Consider the following 20,886-nt stretch of genomic DNA (forward strand, 5'->3'; position numbering starts at 1 on the left):
GTTTTGGTTTGTGTTTGTTTCTCTGTTTATAATTGTAACTCTTGAGGCTGAACGTGATAATCATGTGAATGGCCAGTTCTAGGCTCAAAAAACAAACGAACTAAAATTTAGTTTGGTGATTCTTAAGTCAGGAGCCTTTTTAAAACAGCTTTATTGAGATATAATTGATAGACAGTAAATACAGTGTATGATTTTATAAATTTTGACATGTATGCATCTGGGACACCACACAGTTAGAAAAAGGAACATATCCTTTATGCTCCAAAGTTTCCTTGTGCCCCTGTCATCTGTCCCTCCCTACCCTCGCCCGTTGTCCCCAACAACCATCAGTCTGCTTTCTATTACAACCAGCAGACTGGTTTCTATTAAACCTATAGTCTGCACATTCTCTAGAATTATGTATAATGGAATCACACATTATGTACTTTTGCTTCTTTTTGGTTTGACCTTTTTCAGAACCTGACACACACTGTCTAGCAAAATAATGTATACACCATATTTTGAAAGAAAAAGTGAGTGAATAGAATAAAAGTTATTCTTTTTGATTATAGTACTCATCCATATTTTTACTTGAAACAATTCATTTTTATTGCCGAATAGTATTCCATTGTGTTTGATATACCACAATTTGTTTATTCATTTACCTATTGATGGACATATGGATTTCCAGTTTGGGGCTATTACACATAAAGCTGCTCTAAACGTTTGTGTACAGGTCTTTGTATATCAAACCCAATGGACACACTCTCTGATGGTCTAAACTTATTTTGGTGTTTCTTAAATCAGGGGCCATTTTAAAAATTGAGATTCAGGTATTCCAGACCTAAAATAAAATCTCCAAAAGTGGAGTCTGGAAATCTAGGTATTTTTTTAAACTTCCAGATTGACAATAATGCCGTCAATTTGTAGATTGTTGTTTGAGAAAGCTGCCATAATTAATGGCTATGTGCATATATCATCTAAAATCTTTCACCAAGCTATGCCTCCTTTAAGTCTTTTCAGGCTAATGTGACTCCCTACAAAACTATCTTGTTTACCCAAATAAAGTTGAAAGACCCATAATACATGGAGACTTCACATATAAATGTGAATATAATAACGTAACGTCTTAATTTTGGGAAACTGCTCACTTGCATTCCGACACATCTGGATATGAACTCTAACACGTCTTGAAGCAGCATAATCCCATCTGCTTTATGGAGTTGTATGTTAATGTTATAGCTATGCTAGTAATTTTTTTTAAAAAACCATCTTTCCTTCAGAGTTATTTTGGCTTTATTCAAACAGGATGAATTAAACCTTGCGGATTCTGAAGTGGATAACCAAAGGCGAGGGAAGCAGCATTATGAAGAAAAGCAAAAAGAACACTTGGATACTTTAAATAAAAAGAAACGAGAACTGGATATGAAAGAAAAAGAACTAGAGGTTACCCATCATTTTTTCTTTTATGTTTTTGTTTATAAACTTAATCATTTTTTTAAAGTATGTTTTTCTTAATGTCATGTTTCCAAACATAGACAAGTTGTCTGATGAATATCTGTTTCTTGTATAGTATAGAGTTAGTTAACAGCTGATTTGGTGAATCAAGAGGAAGAGGCTTAGGGACACTGTAGAGGGGACATAGTAAAACAACAGGAAGAGGCCTTTCCTGCCTAGTGCCTCTGAGGGATTTGGAAAACGGCACTCCCTCGCAGCTAAGAGAGCTCCTTTAGCTCCTTAGAGTATCTAAGTGCCTGGCCTGGCAAGTGGATAGCAGCTTTAGGTCAGAAAAAGTCATCCGCGCCTCTAAGTAGTTTGGGAGTGGGCTGGGCTGGAATTCAGCTCCTACTTACCAGACACCCTCTTGACAGCTGTGAGCAGCAGCCCTGTTTTTGGAGGAGAATAAGAAGAAGGCAACTTTGGTCTAACTAGAGGAGATCGATTCCAACTTTGCTTTTATGTATCTTAGGAAACGATTTCAACTCTGTAATCCATTGCCTTACTTGTTCAAGACTTATTATATGGAATATTCTGAATGTAAAATAAGTACTATGTATGAGTGCTTTGAGTATTTTTTAAATATTTTACAAACACGAGGGTCTTATTATTTATGTTTTTAATACTATTTGGTGTTCAGTGTCCATCCTAAAACACACAGAAAGCTATGTCTGACCTCAGCACCCTGGGTGCCAAACTTTTCATAACTGCTGCTTGAAATTTGTTTCACAGGAAGTTAGGGAGGTCTTACAAATTATTAAAGTTGTATACAGTAACGTAATTTTCTCTTGAAGATTTATAATGGCTCTGGACTGTATTCATAATATAAAGCTCAGAGAAATAACACTGATACTAAGTGTAATTAAAATATATTTTGTGAACATAAATTTAGAATTTTACTTTGCATTTTTTGGCACTAATAGTACAATGAATTGTTATATCAAAGAAGAGTTTTAAAGACATTAAACATTTGTATCTTAGGAGAAAATGTCACAAGCAAGACAAATCTGCCCAGAAAGGATAGAAGTGCAGAAATCTGCATCAATGCTAGACAAAGAAATTAATAGATTAAGACAAAAGATACAGGCAGAACGTGCTAGTCATGGAGATCGAGAGGAAATAATGAGGTAAGTGGTTGGTAGCTTTTCTACTTTAGTATGTTATCAAGACAAAAAACGTTTACATGTAAACCTTACATTTGGATAAAGTGTTGCTGTGGCATATAGTTATAGCTAAACTAGTCTTTCAAATACGTATTATTAATAATTAACTTTTTGTCTTCTGAATTATTATAAAACTCATTACAGTATGACATTTTAACATAAATGTCATTTTTATACCTATAAGATTCATATAGGCATGAAAATGTTCAGCTTCACAAGTAATCAAGGAACTGCAAATCAATACAATTAGAAGTCATTTGCATATACATCCAGATGGAAGGAATACTTCATGTCAGTGAGATCTCTTCATGTCAGTGAAATGGGTATTTTTATGTTACTGATGAAAATGGAAGCTCCAGTATGGTTAGAGCACAGGTTCTAAAGCAAAAGTATCAGTTTGAATTGCTATTCTCCACCTCTTTATGTGACTTCAGCAAATTATCTAATCTCTGAACCTTCATTTTCTCATCTAAAAATGGGTATAAATGTAGTACTTCCCTTATGAGGTTGTGAAGACTGAGATAATCCATTATAAATAAAATATATAGGATACATAGTATGTTAAATATTATTAGTGTTTCTGAAATATATTAAGGCAGTTTATGTCAAAAACACCTTGAAAAAATTTTAGTTTGCCTAAGAAATTTTGTTGCAACATAATCCAAATGAGAAAAATAATTTGTATTTGGATATGTTTTTTGCAGTATTATTTATAACACTGAAAAATTAGAACTGTATTCAACTGTAAGATAATGATTAAATTATACTAGAGAATTACAGGTGTTACACTTTATGAAGAACTTTTCCTATAAAAAAAAAGGCTGAGAATAGGAGTGATCTCAATTCTATTTTCAGAAAACATTGGAAAACAAAAATAGTGAGAAGTTTCTCTTTAAAGTAAACAATAAAGTGTTTTAAAACTACAATATAAAAAGACATAAAATGAAAAATTTTATTTCCTCTTTATTCTCATCTCCATTTTTTCTTTACTTTTACCTTATTAAATTAATTTATTAAGTATGCTTTCAGTGTTTCTGTATGCAAATGCAAAGTAATGTGAATATGTTATTTTCATCCTTGCAGATACAAAAGGTAGCACACTGTATAAACTTCTACAGATTGCTTTCTTTTACTTAATGATATATTTTGGAGGTCTTTTCATATCAGTACATACACAGTTTCTTATTTTTTATAATTCCACAATATTTACCCATCTCCTGTTGATGGATAGTTTAGTTTTAATCTAATCTTTTGCTTTTATAAGTAATGGCACACAATCAGCAATATGTTACAGTGTTTGTTTCCCCGAAGCCTAAACAATCTGTGATCATCTCGTATATTTTTTGCTGATGGATAGCTTTCCCAAAAAAAGTATACACCTCAGTGTAATTTTAATTTGCATTTCACTTAAGTGTGGTTGAACATTCTTTCTTGTCTGAAGGACTATTTTTCTATGAACTGTTTATGTACTTCCTCATTTTTCTGTGAATATTTTTGGTGTGAGGAATGTATTTATCTTTTTCTAGATGGCTATGCAGCCACTTAAAAAGTTGTTTCTCCTCTACGTGTTTCCTTAAGAATGGCCATATGAATAATATTTTTGTGTGTTCAAAACTGTTTGTCTCTGACTTTGAATTTGAAGAATAGTGCAGCCTAATACAAAATTCTTTGTCTCTTGTCTGTTTATAATAGTACTCATCTATTAAGTCCTATAACTTGTCCAAAATGTCAGATTCTGTAATCCTTTCCTTGGTATACACTGCTTTTTCAGTATGTAGATTTAAGCCTTATTTCTTAAAAATTTTCTTATATTTTCACTTTTATATATTTTTTGTTCTGTTTTTAGTTTTCTTTCAAGGTCTTCATTTATACATATATTGGATATCCTTTTTCTTCTCTAGTTATTTTTGGCTAATCATTGTATCTGTTTTTTTCCTCCCCCAGTTTGTTTGCTTTTCTCATTTCTGTTCTTTATATCTGTCAGTATGTTTTCTGTGTTGTGTGTTTGTGCCTGTGCAACATCTCATTTTGTCTTATCTTTTTGTTGTTGTTGTTGTTGTTAACCTGCCCCCCACCTTGAGTTCTGCACATTCTCACTTCACCGTCTCCTCTTGTCTGGTTATCACCTTCTGTTGTTTTACCTATCTATTCTTTTAGTTCTTTTATTTCTGCCATGAGGTATTCCTTCCTGGGAGCACTTGTGTCATATTTTGTTTTGTTTTAATTCATGGTATTCATTACAGTTTTTATCTGCTTTGTTCTCACATCATCGTTCTAAGAAGTTTTCTTTGTCTACAGAGGGAGTGTTGCTGCTCTTTCTTTCCCAACTCTTTTATTTTTTTCCCATAAATATCTTTGGATGCTATGCCTGTGCCTGTTTCGTTACTCATATTTTAATTAGTTGGATTTTCTTGGACTGGGCATTTGAAGGAGGATGGGACAGGTAGCTGTGGGAGCCTTGGCTAGGGTTGCCTTCCATACTTCATCAGGAACTTTCTCTCCCTTTCTACAACCACAGTTGTTGCCCTCTGTAATAGCATTTCTGAGGAGCCATGTCTTCTCTGCCTCCTTGACATTGGTTTGTTCACTGGGATTTGGGGCGGGGAATCCTATTTCTCTGTCCTGTAGTGAGTGGCATCTGTGCCTGAGGGAAACGTTCCTGGCTTTCCAGTGTGAGCCCTTCGCTTTTAGAAGGTGCATACTTGCTGGCATTCTCTAAGATCTGCCACCTCTGGGCCCCACTGGGCACCCTCCTCCTGGACTTTCTCTGCCTTCTCCAGGATCGGACTTTGTTCCTGCCCCGCCCCCACCCCCTGCTAAGGTAACAGCTCTTCCCAGTCAGGGCAGCACCCTCTCATTCTGAGCGTGTTTTGTGGGGACATTTTTGAAGTCCCTATTGCTGGGCCCCTTCAGCGCTCCCTGGACTCCCTGTTCTTCCCCTTTAAATATACTTGAGATTTTACTTTTCTTTATGCTTCTTTGAATGACGTTTATTTACTTAATATTTTGTTCATTAAATAGGCAGTACCAAGAGGCAAAAGAAACCTATCTTGATCTGGATAATAAAGTAAAGACTTTAAAAAGGTTTATTAAATTACTGGAAGAAATAATGACCCACAGATACAAAACATACCAACAATTTAGAAGGTAAGTGCATGAAAAAATATTAGCACATATTATACATTTTTGTTTTGGCTTTGTTTTCACTTATCCCTTCTTTAATAAATATCAAAATTAAATTAAAAGAACTTTACAGGATTCAGAGAAGAAGCTGCCAGTGCTTACTTTTGTCAGCAAGTATTTGCAGTCCTCTAATTAAATCAGAGAATTCTGGATTTGAAAAGACCTTTACAGCGAGCTTGTCCACCTTTTTACTCCATTAGAAGTCCTTTACTAGGTAATTCATAGATGGCTGGTCATTATCTACATACAAAGGTGCCTTGAATGGGAGCTCATTGGTTCTGAGTCAGCCTTTTTCCCTCCTGGACACTGCATGTTCTTAAGGGATGCAAGGTTTTGATGGACCTGTGGAAGCACTATGGGAGTTGATTTACCGTGGTCAGCGGGAATGGTGTAGCTCCATGGATGCAGAATCTGTTGTGTTTACTGCTGTATCTCTAGTACCTACTACAGTGCCTGAAATGCAGTTGACACTTGATATATACTGGTTACATGAATGAATACAGGATTAGGGAAACTGGATGTTATTATCGTACCCAAAAATGTACAGGTGCACAGGAGTAAATTGACCCCAGTGAAAATCACAACAACAGAAATAAACTAGAGGGCAGTTTATAGGGAGGGATGGCCCTTGATATGCTTGGATCCAAGGCAACCCTCGTCTCTGCACTTAACATATTTTCCCCAGAGGCATCCCCTCATAATGTACTTTCTACCGTACCTGTCTTTATACCCAAAACTCTGTCATCTTAAGACTCGAGATATCCAGCTCTAGGGCATATGAGGAAATTCAGATAAAGCCAGAAAGAGAAACAGGCTTTTCATGTTTGACCATATTATGTAACTAAACTCCAGGTTAGTTTTTGAAATGTGTGTTTCACTTTTATAAACATGTCACTAGAACTTAAATAGGGTTTGTTTTTATCCTTTTGAGGCTGCTTTTTAAGTTTTGTTAGGTAGGGCCAGAGAAGCCTTTAGTCGAGGACTGAGTTTTTCCTACCTGCTCTTCTGCGTACTCTGTAGTACTACGTTATGTTACAAGGTTTCTCACTCTTGCGAGTGGGAATGTGAACTGTTCTCAGCTGTGGGTGACCTTCGGGGACAGCTTCTGCTGCTTCCAGGCATTTCTCTCCCTGTGTAGTAGCTTCACAGCCATGCACTGATGAGGAGAGGACTCATTCTGAGACTCGGGGTGCTCTCTCTAGGTCCTCCAGGGGCCTCTCTGTGCTGCGCTCTCTTCTCTAGACTCTGCTTTGTGAACTGGAGGCTCCTTGGCCGCCCAGACTCCCTGCTCTGTCTGCTCAGACATGGAGGCCTCAGGCTCCACTGAGGTGTCCACTCCCCTTTCCGCTTTCCGTAAGTAGTAAGTAGTAATCGGGGCACCTGGAGGGCTCAGTTCCTTCGTTTCCCATCTTGTGGAGATTAGTTGGACTGGAACTGCCTGTGCTGTCTGATGCTCAGAGCCTGAAAACTGGTTTCATGTACTTTGGCCAGTGTTTTAGTTGTTGCAGACAGAAGGGTTAATGCAATGCATATTACTACATGTTTTCCAGAAGCAATAGGATTTGTTTTTTATGGTTATCCAGAAAATTTATATTTAAAATATTTTCTGTAAAAATGTTGCTCTCGCAGTTTATTACCTCTCTATGTTTCTTCATCATTGATATGTTTTATATTGTTTACGCAGTCTTAGGAGGTAGAATAAGAATGATCAAATTTTAAAAATTGTCTGTCTCCATCTTGCTATTTTATGAGGAAAGTCTCTCTTTTAGACATCTCGTAAATGGAAGCAACTGAAGAAGACACATCAGTATTGAAAGAAAAAAATTAACAGAAAATTCTGAAAGCCAGCCAACATTAGTTGCTCTGGCACAAAAGAAAACTCAGGCTGTCATTATTTTCTAGTGTGGTGATTTAGTGCAGTTTAGGAAAGGCATTAGAGAAAAGAACAGAATGATAGGTACTCTAAAGAAATAAGCCTTTGACTCATTAAGGAGCAAAAATTTTAAGAAAAATAGCCAGTCTGTTATCTTTCAGATCTTATATTCTAAATACCATTCTCCACCCAAGAGGAATCAAGGCTCCTTGGAGAAATGGCTGATTCTAGCGGTAGGTAGGGAAGGTGCAAATGATCTTGCTATGCCAGAAAGTAAGGAAGTACTCAAGGAAATGTGGACTCGTGATACAAGAACATAGGAGGCGGATCAAAGGGGCTCCCATTGGCGGAATCTGGGACAATTTGAGGACCAAAATAAATAAATAATAAATGATAATCTAGTGAGTAAAATAAGAATCTGTGATTCCATCCTGACAAATAGAAATGTAGATAAGTAAATAAATAATGAAGAAGAAGGGAGAGGTCTGCCTTACAGTAGAATACCCTCTGATAATACACAGAGAAGGCACAGTGGCATCGTATGGCGCAAGGCAGTGCAGTGCGTAAAGCATAATAGATAGAAAATGATTAAGAGGTTGTTGCCCTCACCCTTTTCGCTACTATAAAGGAGAGAGGAGAAAGGCAAATGGATAGGTCTCTTACCCACTATCTTAACACTGCTAGCTGAATCCTCTCAAGGACAAGATCGATGTCTTCTGTATTAGGGTGATGCCTTATAAAAAATAGCTGATGAATTGATACATCCATATGGACTGACTTTAATATAATGGGATATATTAAATGTACGGTGACATCTTTGTTCATTTTATAGATGTTTGTGGTAAAAAATTTAGAGACGCAAATGAAATTTAAAAATGATGGAAAAAAATCACCTAAAATTCCACTATTAAATTGGCAACCAGTGTTAACCTTTTGGCATATGTCTGTCTGGTCTTGCTGGTTTAAAGATCATGCTGAATATATGCTTCTGTATCTTTGTATTATTTTTAATGTACCTAATTTCTTTATTTCAAGGTGTTTGACTTTACGATGCAAATTGTACTTTGACAACTTATTATCTCAGCGGGCCTATTGTGGAAAAATGAATTTTGACCACAAAAATGAAACTCTTACTATATCAGTAAGTATGTCAGTTCTTTGCATGTTAATTATTAGGAAAATTAGCTGATGCTTTGCCAAAGTGTTGAAAATTAAGTTGACCTTATTGGCTAAAGTTGCTGTTGTAGTTTTTTATTTTTAACATTTTTCAGTATTTCCTCCAGACAACCACATTATTTTCTTACGATGAAAATTAGGAATTTTATTTCAGTGACAAGTGTTTACCTTCTATTTCCACTCCACTGATTTCTTTTTTAAATTATGTGGGACATTAAAGAAGGTCCACATTCTCTGGTCTCCCACTGTAGGAAGCCAAGAACAGATTTCTCAGAGAATGTTCTGCCCCATGTAACTGTGTTTGTACTGATTTCTGTAGGTGTTCCTAGATCTGGCCTCTTTTGGACAAAGAAAGCCACCGCAGCCAACTTTGTAGAGTCTGTGTTTATGTATTCTTTCATAGTTACCTGCATTAAAAGAGGGAATGTGGGATACAACATTAGAGCTGATACAGTCGGGAGGTCAAGAGCACCGCTCACGCTAAATAATTGGAGCAAACGTTTCAGATGATCGCTTACTATTCTTAGTTGCCATAAATCGTATGTTTCCATTTTAATACTTAGAATAAGTAAGAATTTGCAATACGTATATTTAACACAGGACTCATATCTAAAATTTTTAAAGAATAATAGCAATAAAGAAAAAGAATGACAACACGTTTAAAAATGATTAAGAGGCTTAAACAGGAACTTCAGAAATTAAAATATCCAAATGGCAAATAAGCACATGAAAAAGTGTTTAGTGTTGTTAGTCATCAGAGAAATACAAATTGGTACCATAAGTTACTATCACGTTGCTATGTGTGACTGAAATGAACAGGGCGGGTAATGTCTTGTGTGGGTGCAGGTGTGGACTGAGAGCTGCTAGTGGGAGTCTGATTAATTTGGGAGAACTGATTTAGAAACCTGTCTGGTGTTGTCTATTAAAGCAATTCCACTCTTCAACAAACCGGTAAAATTCATCTGTGTGATTAAAGTCAAAATAGTGGTTACCTTTTGGGGGCTGGTAGTGACTGGGAGAGCACACAGAAAATCTACTGAGAGGCTACAAATGTTCTGTCTCCATCTGCACGATGGTTACCCGGGGTGTGTGTGTGTGTGTGTGTGTGTGTGTGTGTGAAAATTTGAGCTGAACACTTAAGCTTTGTGTTTCTTTATACTTTATACTCTAATAAAAATAAAACAAAAAAAGAAAGTATTAGGAGTGTTTGGGTAATTTATCCCCAGAGCTAACTGGGCAAGACAACTGAAGCTACTAGATTTTCTGACTTTATCATCCCTGTAATTCAAAAAGAATATTACTGTTTTAAGAATCTAGTTATTTGGTCTTCATTTTTCTAAAAAGGAAACTGAGACTGAAGTCCCATGATAAGTTAGTAATAGATCTGGGATAAAATTTAGATCTCCATAATTCATTTAGGGCTTTGTTCATTCTACTGATACAAAAGTGCAGTTTTAGAGCGGAAGATTGTATCCTATTAGTTCTTACTTTTATATGGGGTTTTTTTGTTTGGTTGGTTTTGCTTTTTACTGCTTGTGTTAATGTTGCTTTTTCATTTGGATTTCCATAGCTGATTCAGACTTACAGATGATAAAGATAAGATTTCAGTGTGTGTTTAAATTCAGAATTTTTTATAACGCTTAGAAAATTTTTAAAAATAAATGAAAGCTCATTGAGAGCTATATAATTTTTCATAGTGGTTTGGAAAATATATGAAGCTATGTGTCTGCTAAAACACGTGATAAAACGTCATGATCTAAAACAGGTCGTTGCTCTTTCTTTTTCCACTTTGTGTTGCATATATGTGTATGTGGAATTCTGTCAGAATGAAATACAGTTCCTTCTAATGTTCCTTTAACCGTCTTCTCAGGAAATTGTGCGAAAGTTGACTATTTATTTCATTAATTGCTTTTTTAGTGTTCCCTTGAATCCTTATTTATTAAAGGGGAATTTTTCTAAGAGATTTTATGAACTTCAGCTCATTGCTGCTGCATTCTTTGGCTGTGTGAGCCTATTTAAGTTTTGTGTCTTTTTGACATTCAGTAACTGCTTCTAAAGCAGTTTAACCACTAGATGTCACTGTAATACAAGTACAGAAGATTATGTGGGCACTTACAAATATACAAAACAATCCCCTTTACAGTAGCATCAAAAACAATAAAATACTTACACTAAGTTTAACCAAGGAGTTGAAAGATCTGTACACTGACAACTCTAACACATTGATGAAAGAAAGTGAAGAAGCCACAAGCAAATGGAAAGATATCTGGTGTTCATGGATCAGAAGAGTTAACATTGTTCAAATGTCCTGACTACCCAAGGCTGTTGATAGATTCTGCACAATTTATGCCTAGAGACCAATAGTATTGTTCACATAGAAAAAACCGTACTAAAATTCATACGGCACCATAAAAGACCCCGATAGCCAAAGCAATGTTAAGAAAAAAGAACAACGCTGAGCCATCACACTTAATGAATATTATAGCTTTGTAACATAGTTTTAAATCTTGTCCTAAAAGAAAACGTAGGGTAGAAGCTTCTTGATACTGTTCTTGGCAGTGATTTTTTTTTGGATTTGACACCAAAACACAAGCAACTAAAGCAAAAATAAACAAGGGAAACTACATCACACTAAAACGGTTCTGCACAGCAAAAGAAACGATGAAGGCAACTTATGGAATGGGAGAAAATATTTGCGAACCATATGTCTGATAAGAGGTTAATATCCATATATAAGGAGCTCATACAATACAATAACCAAAAAAAATCCAATTTAAAAATTGGCAAGTGACCAGAATAGACGTTTTCCAAAGGAAACATACAAATGTCCAACATACAAATGTACATGAAAAATGCTCAACATGTCTAATCATCAGGGAAATGCAAATCATAACACAGTGAGTTATCACCTCACACCTGTCAGAATGCCTATTATCAATAAGACAAGAACTAGCAAGTGTTGCTGAGGATGTGGAGAAATGGGAATCTGCATGCCTCTTGGTGGGAATGTAAATTGGTGCAGCCACTATGGAAAAAGTGTGAAGTTCCCGAACAAATTAAAAATAAAATTACTGTATGATCCAGCAATTCCACTTCTGGGTATATATCCAAAGGAAGTGAAATCACTATCTTGCAGAGATATGTGCACCCCAGTGTTCATTGCAGCATTATTCACAGTAGCCAAGACATGGAAACAACCTGTCTGCTGACAGATGAGTGGATAAAGATGTGACATATACACACATGCACACACAATGGAATAGGAACTCCTGCCGTTTGTGGCAAGAATGAATGATCCTTGAGGGCATTCTGCTAAGCGAAATTAGTCAGAAAGACAAATACTGTATAATCTCACTTATATGTAGGATCTAAAAAAGCCGAATTCATGGAAGCAGAATGGTGGTTACCAGGTATAGGGACCTAGGAAAGTGGGTGAAGAGGTGGTCAGAGGGTATATGTTATGTGAGATGAATACACTCTTCCCTATGTTTCCTTCTAGAAGTTTTGTTTCGTGTCTTCTGTTTTTGAGTCTTTAATAGTTGGTTCTTTCGAGTCTTTCGAGTTGGTTTTTGTAAGTGGTGAAGATAGAGGTCCAGTGTCATTCTTTTGCATGAGAATATCCAGTTTTCCCAGCACCGTTTATTGAAGAGAGTGTCCTTTCCCCACTGTATATTCTTGGCTCCTTTGTCAAGTAGTAGTTGACCACATGTACATGGGTTTATTTCTGGGCTCTCGATGCTGTTCCATTGGTCTGTGTGTCTGGTTCTATGCCTGGACAGTATGGTGACTATAGCTAACAATACTGTGTTGTATACTTGAAAGTTGCTCAGAGAGCAGATCTTAAAAGTTATCACAACACACACACAAAAAGGAACTGAATGGATGGATGTGTTAACTAACCTTATTGTGATTATTTTACCATGTATACATATATCAAATCATCACATCCTGTACCTTAAACTTCCAGTTTACACGTCAATTTTATCTCAGTAAAGCTAGCGCCGGGGGAAAACTTAACAACTTCAGAAAGATGAGTGTAAGTTATTTATTTTCATCACTAACATTTGCCTAACATTGCATTGTTGTTATTAAGCCTTTGGAATTTTAGTATGTTAGATCCAGTTATGGTGAGAAAATGTTTTCAATATGATTCTCTTACAGTAAAACAAAAAACATCGTTATACTCTTATAGCTCACTGTTTTACTGTAAAGGATTTCAAATGGAATAGATGTCATAACGTTAGCCAACTGTTTCTGTAAAGAATTTAATGACTCTCTATACCTTTTTTTTTTTTTTTTCACTCATTCAAGGTTCAGCCAGGAGAAGGAAACAGAGCTGCTTTCAATGACATGAGAGCCTTATCTGGAGGTGAACGTTCCTTTTCCACAGTTTGCTTCATTCTCTCTCTGTGGTCCATTGCTGAATCTCCTTTCAGATGCCTGGACGAGTTTGATGTCTACATGGTAGTGTTAAATTTTAAATTCTCTAATTTTTTGGGTGGGAAGTGGATGTATATTTTGAAAGGAAACAATTCTTTAGCTTTACCCATAATAGAAAAGGTTCTGCCCGGACACTTGAATCCGTGCTAAGTGGTAAGGAAGAATTAAAGAATTCTAGTTCTCGTGCTTGCTATCCTAATACACCTACAGAGACCCTGTCCTGGATTTCGTCCTCTTCCGTTCCATCAGGGATTTCCTCACCCGCCACCAGATGGACTGTCCTTTGGCCTCTTCCCCAGTTTGTTTCTATCTTCCGTTTTAACCAAAAATTCTAAGCAGTTCACCCCCCTTGCTTTAATTAACGCTAGCCGCAGTTCGTTCTCTCCCTTCCTTCACTGTCACTTTTCAAAGTGCAGTAGATAGTAACACAAGGGGGTGGGAACGTTTGACTTCAAAGTTAAAAAACCTAAGACTGACACCTGTCTCTGCCACCAACTACCTAAATGACTTTGGGCAAAGTATTTGTCCTTTTCTGATCTCAGTTTTTTCGTCTATAAAATAAGCTGTTATTAATCCTGCCTACCTCATAGGCTTGTAGTGGGACTTCCAGCGAAGTCTTGCATGGTGCAGGCATTAGTAAGTCCTTCCAGATTACGCATCCTTCCCTTTACTTCTCCATACCTCATTGTTTCCTGAAGCCACTGTAATCTGTTAGACTGCACTGCAGCAAAACTGGTTAAGCAAAAATCACAAATGAACTTTTCATCTTACTTTAATTCTGGAAGTATTTGGCACCACAAATCTATCCTCCATCTTTTAAAATGTATCTTCTTGCTGGTTTCTACGCTCCTCTTACCTGGTTCTTCCTCCTCTAATTTTGTTGCCCTTAAATGTTTAAGGTCTTACTTATTGTTTAGTTTTGATACTATTGTTGATTTTTCTGGATAACATACTCTGCCTACCCTACGCACACAATAGCCCAGTTCCCCACACTGCTGCCTACATTTGCATACCTCCCAGATGTAAGTATCGTTCTCGACATGTCTCTTACCCTGTAGAGCCATATGCCCAGCTACCTGTCAGACGACATCCAGTAAGTCACCGGTCTCTCAAATTCATCATACCTGAGACTTTTTGTTATTTAACTCAGAAAATGTAAGCACACAGTTTAATTCATTTAGTTTCAAAACCTGTTATAACTAAACATTATTTTTCTTTATGCTGATGTGCTGTTTAACTTATTTTAAATTCAAATTGGTTTCCATTGTACAAAATTTAGAAGGTGAAGGAGGTAGGGACAGAATTTTTAAAACACCTTAATCTTTGAGGGAAAATTTGAGAGAGTAAATTTACACTAGCCACTTGTGATACTCTTCTGAGTGACTATTACTGTACAAATGAGATTCATCCTATAACATTGTGTGTTTTGAATATTTTCTCCTTTAAATTGCTAAGTATGTTTGTGGGAGGGAGTTACGCTTATAAATACTTTGACTATAGAAATGACCTGGAAGATGTATGTATTCAGTTATTTTCTCCTAATAGTTTTGGGTATTATCTTTCCCTGTGCTTGGCATTAGAGATAAGGTAATGGATGATCCCTGGATAAAAATCCAGGGCTTTGTAATAGCCAAGAGTAGCATTTGTACAGGAATGTGACTCACACTACAGCAACCCTACCTTCTGCCTTTGTTCTTCAGGATATGGTTAACCGGAGAATTGCAATGGACATGATCCTGAAGATGGCAGATTCCCAGCGTTTCAGACAGTTTATCTTGCTGACTCCTCAAAGCATGAGGTAACTTTTAAAAACTCGTGTGTGTGTGTGTGTGTGTGTGTATAATATATATTATATATGTGTGTATATATATTTATTATATATTGTACATATTATGTATATGTATATATTTCTCAAGTATATAAAAGAGGAAAAATAAATCTTTTATACTCTTAAGTTTTTTTTTTTAAAGATTTTATTGGGGAAGGGGAACAGGACTTTATTGGGGAACAGTGTGTACTTCCAGGCCTTTTTTCCAAGTCAAATTGTTGTCCTTTCAATCTTAGTTGTGGAGGGCGCAGCTCAGCTCCAGGTCCAGTTGCCATTGCTAGTTGCAGGCCCACCATCCCTTGCGGGAGTCGAACTGGCTACCTTGTGGTTGAGAGCCCGCGCTCCAACCGAGCCATCCAGGAGGCAGCTCAGCTCAAGGTGCCGTGTTCAATCTTAGTTGCAGGGGGCAGAGCCCACCATCCCTTGCGGGACTCGAGGAATTGAACTGGCAGCCTTGTGGTTGAGAGCCCACTGGCCCATGTTGGAATCGAACAGGCAGCCTTCGGAGTTAGGAGCATGGAGCTCTAACCGCCTGAGCCGGACGGCCCTATACTCTTAATTTTTAAAGTGCAAATGCATAAATGACCAAAGAAATGAAAAAATTAGCCCCTGTACTGGTTCCTGAGATCTAACATAATTTTTTTTTTTTTACATATTTAAAATTTTGTTTGTGTCCTGTCCCTTCTTAACAGAAGCAAAGTTGATTTGAATGATTATTGGGTTGTTTCTATTCTATTTTCAATCTTCTTGTCTGTGGTTATCGTGACCAACTAATGTAAAATAATTTTAGTAATTCTATTTCTCTTTTCCTGGTTGGTTATAAGTACCAGTCTTTCTAAAGAGCTCTACTTAAGGTGTTAGGCCCTATGTCACTTATAAAGTCAATATTCCCTCTCTAAAGTGGTCACTTTGATCATATAGGGATTTAAATTTGTGATTGGAAATATTCAAGTTAACTCCTTTCTGACTATACAAGAACAGTTGGAAATAGTTGATACATAAATTGCCTTCATTTTCTTTTTCGTCCAAACTGAAAACCCATGGCATTTTAATTTTTAAAAATGAAAACAAATTTCCTTATTTCTCCTGGAACTTCAGATATTCAACATACCCCTTATTAACAGATAACAGACATTTAGATTCATAGTTTCATGATATAGTGACAGAATTTTTTTGTAATGTGAAAAAAAATTCCTGGAAATTTCAGTAATTAATTTTACTTCCTCTAGCTCACTTCCATCAAGTAAACTGATTAGAATTCTTCGAATGTCTGATCCTGAAAGAGGACAAATGACCTTGCCTTTTCGACCTGTGACTCAAGAGGAAGAAGAAAATCGAAGTTGATTTGTAACTTAATATGCCATATCCTCATGTTGAAAGATTTGTAAAAGGAAAAAAATTCAGGGCTATTTGATGGAATAAAATGAAACTAAAGATATTCTCAAATAAAAGAGATTACTTTATATAGCTAACCACAATAAAATATGTAAATACGCCAAACCAACTACAACTGGCAATTTAAAATTACTATTACTTTACTTTGAGAAAATCAGTGTCATAGTACTGGTTTTAAATCTTTTTAAGTTTGTTTCTGTGTTTTATTTTTAACCATCTACTTTTATACATTCTTTTTCAGAAGTAAAATTTTGTACATATATACATGTACATATCTGTTTCATTTGGGTTCATTTCTATAGTATTTTGTAAGAATTAAAATAAAAGTTTAATTACCTGATTCTATTTAGTTTTGCTTTTCCAGAATTTTACATTCTCATTGCAGGGGGTGGGTGCACAGAGTGTGTGGACGGGGACCAGTTCACAGTGGGTTTTTGTCTGGTTTTTGCTTATTATGAGGCACACAGGACTGTAAAAACTTTGGTCAGAATCCCTGCACACAGGTGATTTTTAACCCTAGAGATATGACCGTAGATTTGGGCTGTACTTTTAGTTACTGTATTTCATCAAATTTAACATGCCGTCTGTAAGACACTTACGGAACACACTTAGGAAACACTAAAGCACCGCCATTTCAGACACAGCGCCTTTCTCTCAGTCCTTTCACTGTCGTCCACTCAGCTAAGTGTCTAACCCGTGTCAGGATTGGGTTATGACACAGTTCTGCACCTTGACCTGCAGGGTGCTTGCCTGGTTTAAATCCCTCAGTTTTCAGTCCAGGGGCACACATGCTCCGGCTCAGCTGACAGAGGACACGGGCCGGAAGACACTGCAGACCAGGCTGAGGAGAAGGACAGGGAACACTGGGACGGTGGCCGGGGCGGGGGGCGGGGGGGGGGGTGGCTCCCGCTGGAGAAGGAAGGAGCCAGGGGCCAGGGCCAGCCTGCTGATGGTGAGCTGGCATCCATTAGAAGACACATCCTGATTACAGAGTTCTTTAAAAAACGTGCCTCTTAGAATGGTAAAATATAGTGTATGGAAGAAATGGCATTTATGAGCTTTTTCTTTTTTTAAAGAAAGCATGAATAGGACTCCTGCCTTTATTCTCTGTTTGATACCAGTATTAGTGTTAAAACTGTTTTAAAAGACATGGATATCCAACAAGAAGCATTCCCTATGTTGGTAGGAGTCAATACTTAGGAAATTGAAAAGGAGGTGTTTTAGGGGAAAAAGCAGTATTTTAAAAGCAGCACTTCTTCAATAGTTACTGTGAAAAACCGGATTTTGTTTTTTTATTTTGGTGGAGGCAGGGAGTTTTAACTTAGTCTTAATGAGATCAGCTGGCAACTGAGAAGTCCAAAAACTTGTGTTTTTCTAATGTAAGCATTTACAGGAAGAGATGTTTTAAATATCCCCCAGCAACCATACAAAGTCTGATTTTTTTTTTAGTCACATTTATAACTAATGTCCATCAAAATTATTTTAACGTTCATGTGCTTTTCAAATAGAATGTGAAGTAGAATAATGCATTTGGCATAATTTCAGTGTCTGAAGTTTTGTCATGGTTTCTGAATGTTACGATTCTTAATGCAGAGTGGGAATCAGGTACCCAAGCATCTCCTACCGAGTTGAAGATCATTCATTGCTTTGGCCTCACAGAGTTTTTATTTCAACCATCCTAAATGAAAATATCTTCAATGAATATTCTAATTAATATTAACATCAGTTAGAATAAAAGAAGCAAAGGAAATTGTTCATTTAAAATATGTGGCACTTCTAAAAGTAAAACTTTGAGTTGATATGTGTTGAGTGATTTAAATACATCACACAAGTGATTCCTCAACCCCTAGTTCAGAGCAGCTGTGACTGAACTGAGTAAGGAAGTCCCAGGAAACGAGGAAGAAATGCTTCTTGAGCCTCTACACCCTGCCTTCTCCAATCTTTGGGGTGGACATGATGGAAATCATCCCTAACGTGACAAATGCAATGAGGTTTTGTAAACCAAGGTGTAAATAATAGTTACTCAAACAGATAATCAACACCAAAGATTCCGGCATTGCTGGCTTAGGTATTTTTCAAGTTTCGTCTCTCCCTGCCTCGTGTTTCAGTGTCTTGTATTTGTTTTTGCATGTCTTCAGAATGCCTGGGCTGTTTATTTATGCAGACCCAAGTGCTTCAATTCTGAGTCAGAAACTATTGGCCATGACTCATGAGCTGGAACAGAAATATTGCTGACTACAAGGTGACAATTCTCAAACTTGTTGCAACGATGTTGCTAACCTTTTTTGATATCAGAGGGATTATTCATTAAGAATTTATACCAACTGGACAAACAGTTAACCAAGTTTACTATTTAGAAATGCTAAAACGGCTGTGTGAAAAAGACCAAAATGACCTGAACTTTTCGCCAACAATTCATGGCTCTTGCATCACAACAACGCACCAGCTCCCACGGCACTGTCTGTGAGGGAGTTTTTAGCCAGTAAACAACTGTATTGGAACACCCTCCCTACTCACCTGATCTGGCCCCCATGGCTTCTTTCTTTACCTGAAGATAAAGGAAATACTGAGAAGACATTTTGATGACATTCGGGACATCAAGGGTAATACGGTGACAGCTCTGATGGCCATTCCAGAAAGAGTTCCAAAATTGCTTTGAAGGGTGGACTAGGCGCTGGCATCAGTGCATAGCTTCCCAAGGGGAGTACTTCGAAGGTGACCATAGTGATATCCAGCAATGAGGTGTGTGGCACTTTTTCTACGATGAGTTCACAAACTTAATTGTCCGACCTCGTATGATGAAAACCCAGGGATCCCGAGTGTCCGATTAAAAGTTTGAGTACAAGTTAGATTATGGTACAAATTAGAATAATTTATTATGTCCTGAGTCAATAATTTTCTGTTTAGATATATGACTTGTTTATATGTTACATACATGCCTATACTTTGACCAAGTCAGATTTTCAGGAGAATTGGTTTGAAACTTACAATTCTAAAAGTTTAAACAGTTACTGAAATTCCATGACTTCAACTAAATGACCATGGACTTGAAGATATATAAAAATACTTAATAGGAACAGGTTTTTTTAAAAAGTAATAATGTGGATATAAATTTCAGATGTTTCTTTGAGTCAGCAAATGAATTTTTTTTCTTAATTATATATAATACTGACACGTAACCTATGGTTAGGACATCTGGATAGAATGCATGCAGACTAAGGTGGCCTGAGCATACTCACTAATCCGCAAGCTCAGCAGGACTGTTGCTGCCTAATTTTTCTCCAGTTTAAGAATGTAGAGATTGATTCATTATGAATGATTAAGTTCCTGCCATGTGCTAGCAGGTACTTAAAGTTCTGGGAATACTACTGTGAGTCATACTACATCTGCCCTCATGGAGCTTACAGTCTAGTTAGGGAAACAGTCCTGTATATGCTTTCAGATCATGGTAATTGCTATGAATAAAGCGGGGAGGAGCTGAGAGTTGAGTGGTATTTCGGATGGAGCTGGAGCGTTAAGGGAAGACTTTGCAGAAGGTGATTTAAGCAGAGGCCTGAAATGAGTGGGAGATGCAGGGCAGCAGTTTCTGGCAGAGGAAATGAGTGCAAAGGCCGTAGGGTGAGGGAGCTTCTTGTGCAGTGATCGTGAGGCCGGTATGGATGGAGCTTCGTGAGCAAAGGGGATGGCAGGGGAGGAGGTTCAGAGGCAGAAAAGCGAGGTCAGCCGAGATCCTAAGCACATTCTCAGACCTGATCCAGGAAGCATTTTCAAAGACTCGCTCTGGCTGCTGTGTGACTAGATCAGGAGTGGAGTGTGCCTAATGTAGAAAGAGCAAGCAATTTGGAGGCTCTTACAGTGCCCCAGGTAAGAGGTCATGGTGGCTTAGACTAAAATAGTGGATATAGAAACATGCAAATTTGAAATCTGGAGGCAGTGGCACTTGTGGATGAAAATGCTGCGGAGTTTTAAAGCGGAATCAAGGGTAACTGGCCTGGGCCCCAAACACCCCGATGAATGGTGGTGTCATTCATAGAGAGAAGGAGGGTGTGGAGGTGGAGTGCGCGTACTGGTACTGGATGGGTGACTACACTGGTAAGTGTAAGAATGAAAAACAACAGGACTGGAGAGAGCTCTATTTCACCTGCAAAATGCTGGGGTAACCCAAATTGTGTGCTCAAAATATTTGAGAAACTCTTGCTTTCAAGAAAGGCCCTAAGGAGACGTTGTACCTGTCATGCAGGGTGTCATGTGGGGTCTCTGATCCTGTTCCCCACATAGGAACACAGGATATGGTGAGGCCGAAAAGAACACCCACGGACCATAGATAGGGGAGTCATACCACTATATTCTCA

The 20,886-nt window shown here is 37.3% G+C and overlaps 1 protein-coding gene across 1 annotated transcript in view; it reads left to right on the forward strand.

Annotated features, from left to right (window-relative positions):
- The window catches only part of SMC6 (structural maintenance of chromosomes 6), a 65,247-nt gene extending 48,373 nt beyond the window's left edge, over positions 1-16,874 (forward strand). Inside the window, exons 21-27 of the mRNA XM_033124579.1 lie at positions 1,288-1,425; positions 2,458-2,603; positions 5,661-5,786; positions 8,731-8,836; positions 13,183-13,335; positions 15,012-15,109; positions 16,369-16,874. Coding sequence (XP_032980470.1) covers positions 1,288-1,425; positions 2,458-2,603; positions 5,661-5,786; positions 8,731-8,836; positions 13,183-13,335; positions 15,012-15,109; positions 16,369-16,483 — 882 coding nt within the window. The 3' untranslated portion in view covers positions 16,484-16,874. The remainder of the gene's footprint in view (positions 1-1,287; positions 1,426-2,457; positions 2,604-5,660; positions 5,787-8,730; positions 8,837-13,182; positions 13,336-15,011; positions 15,110-16,368) is intronic.
- The last annotated feature ends 4,012 nt before the right edge of the window (positions 16,875-20,886 follow it).

This window comes from Rhinolophus ferrumequinum, chromosome 13 (assembly GCF_004115265.2).
Source record: "Rhinolophus ferrumequinum isolate MPI-CBG mRhiFer1 chromosome 13, mRhiFer1_v1.p, whole genome shotgun sequence".
Taxonomy (NCBI): domain Eukaryota; kingdom Metazoa; phylum Chordata; class Mammalia; order Chiroptera; family Rhinolophidae; genus Rhinolophus; species Rhinolophus ferrumequinum.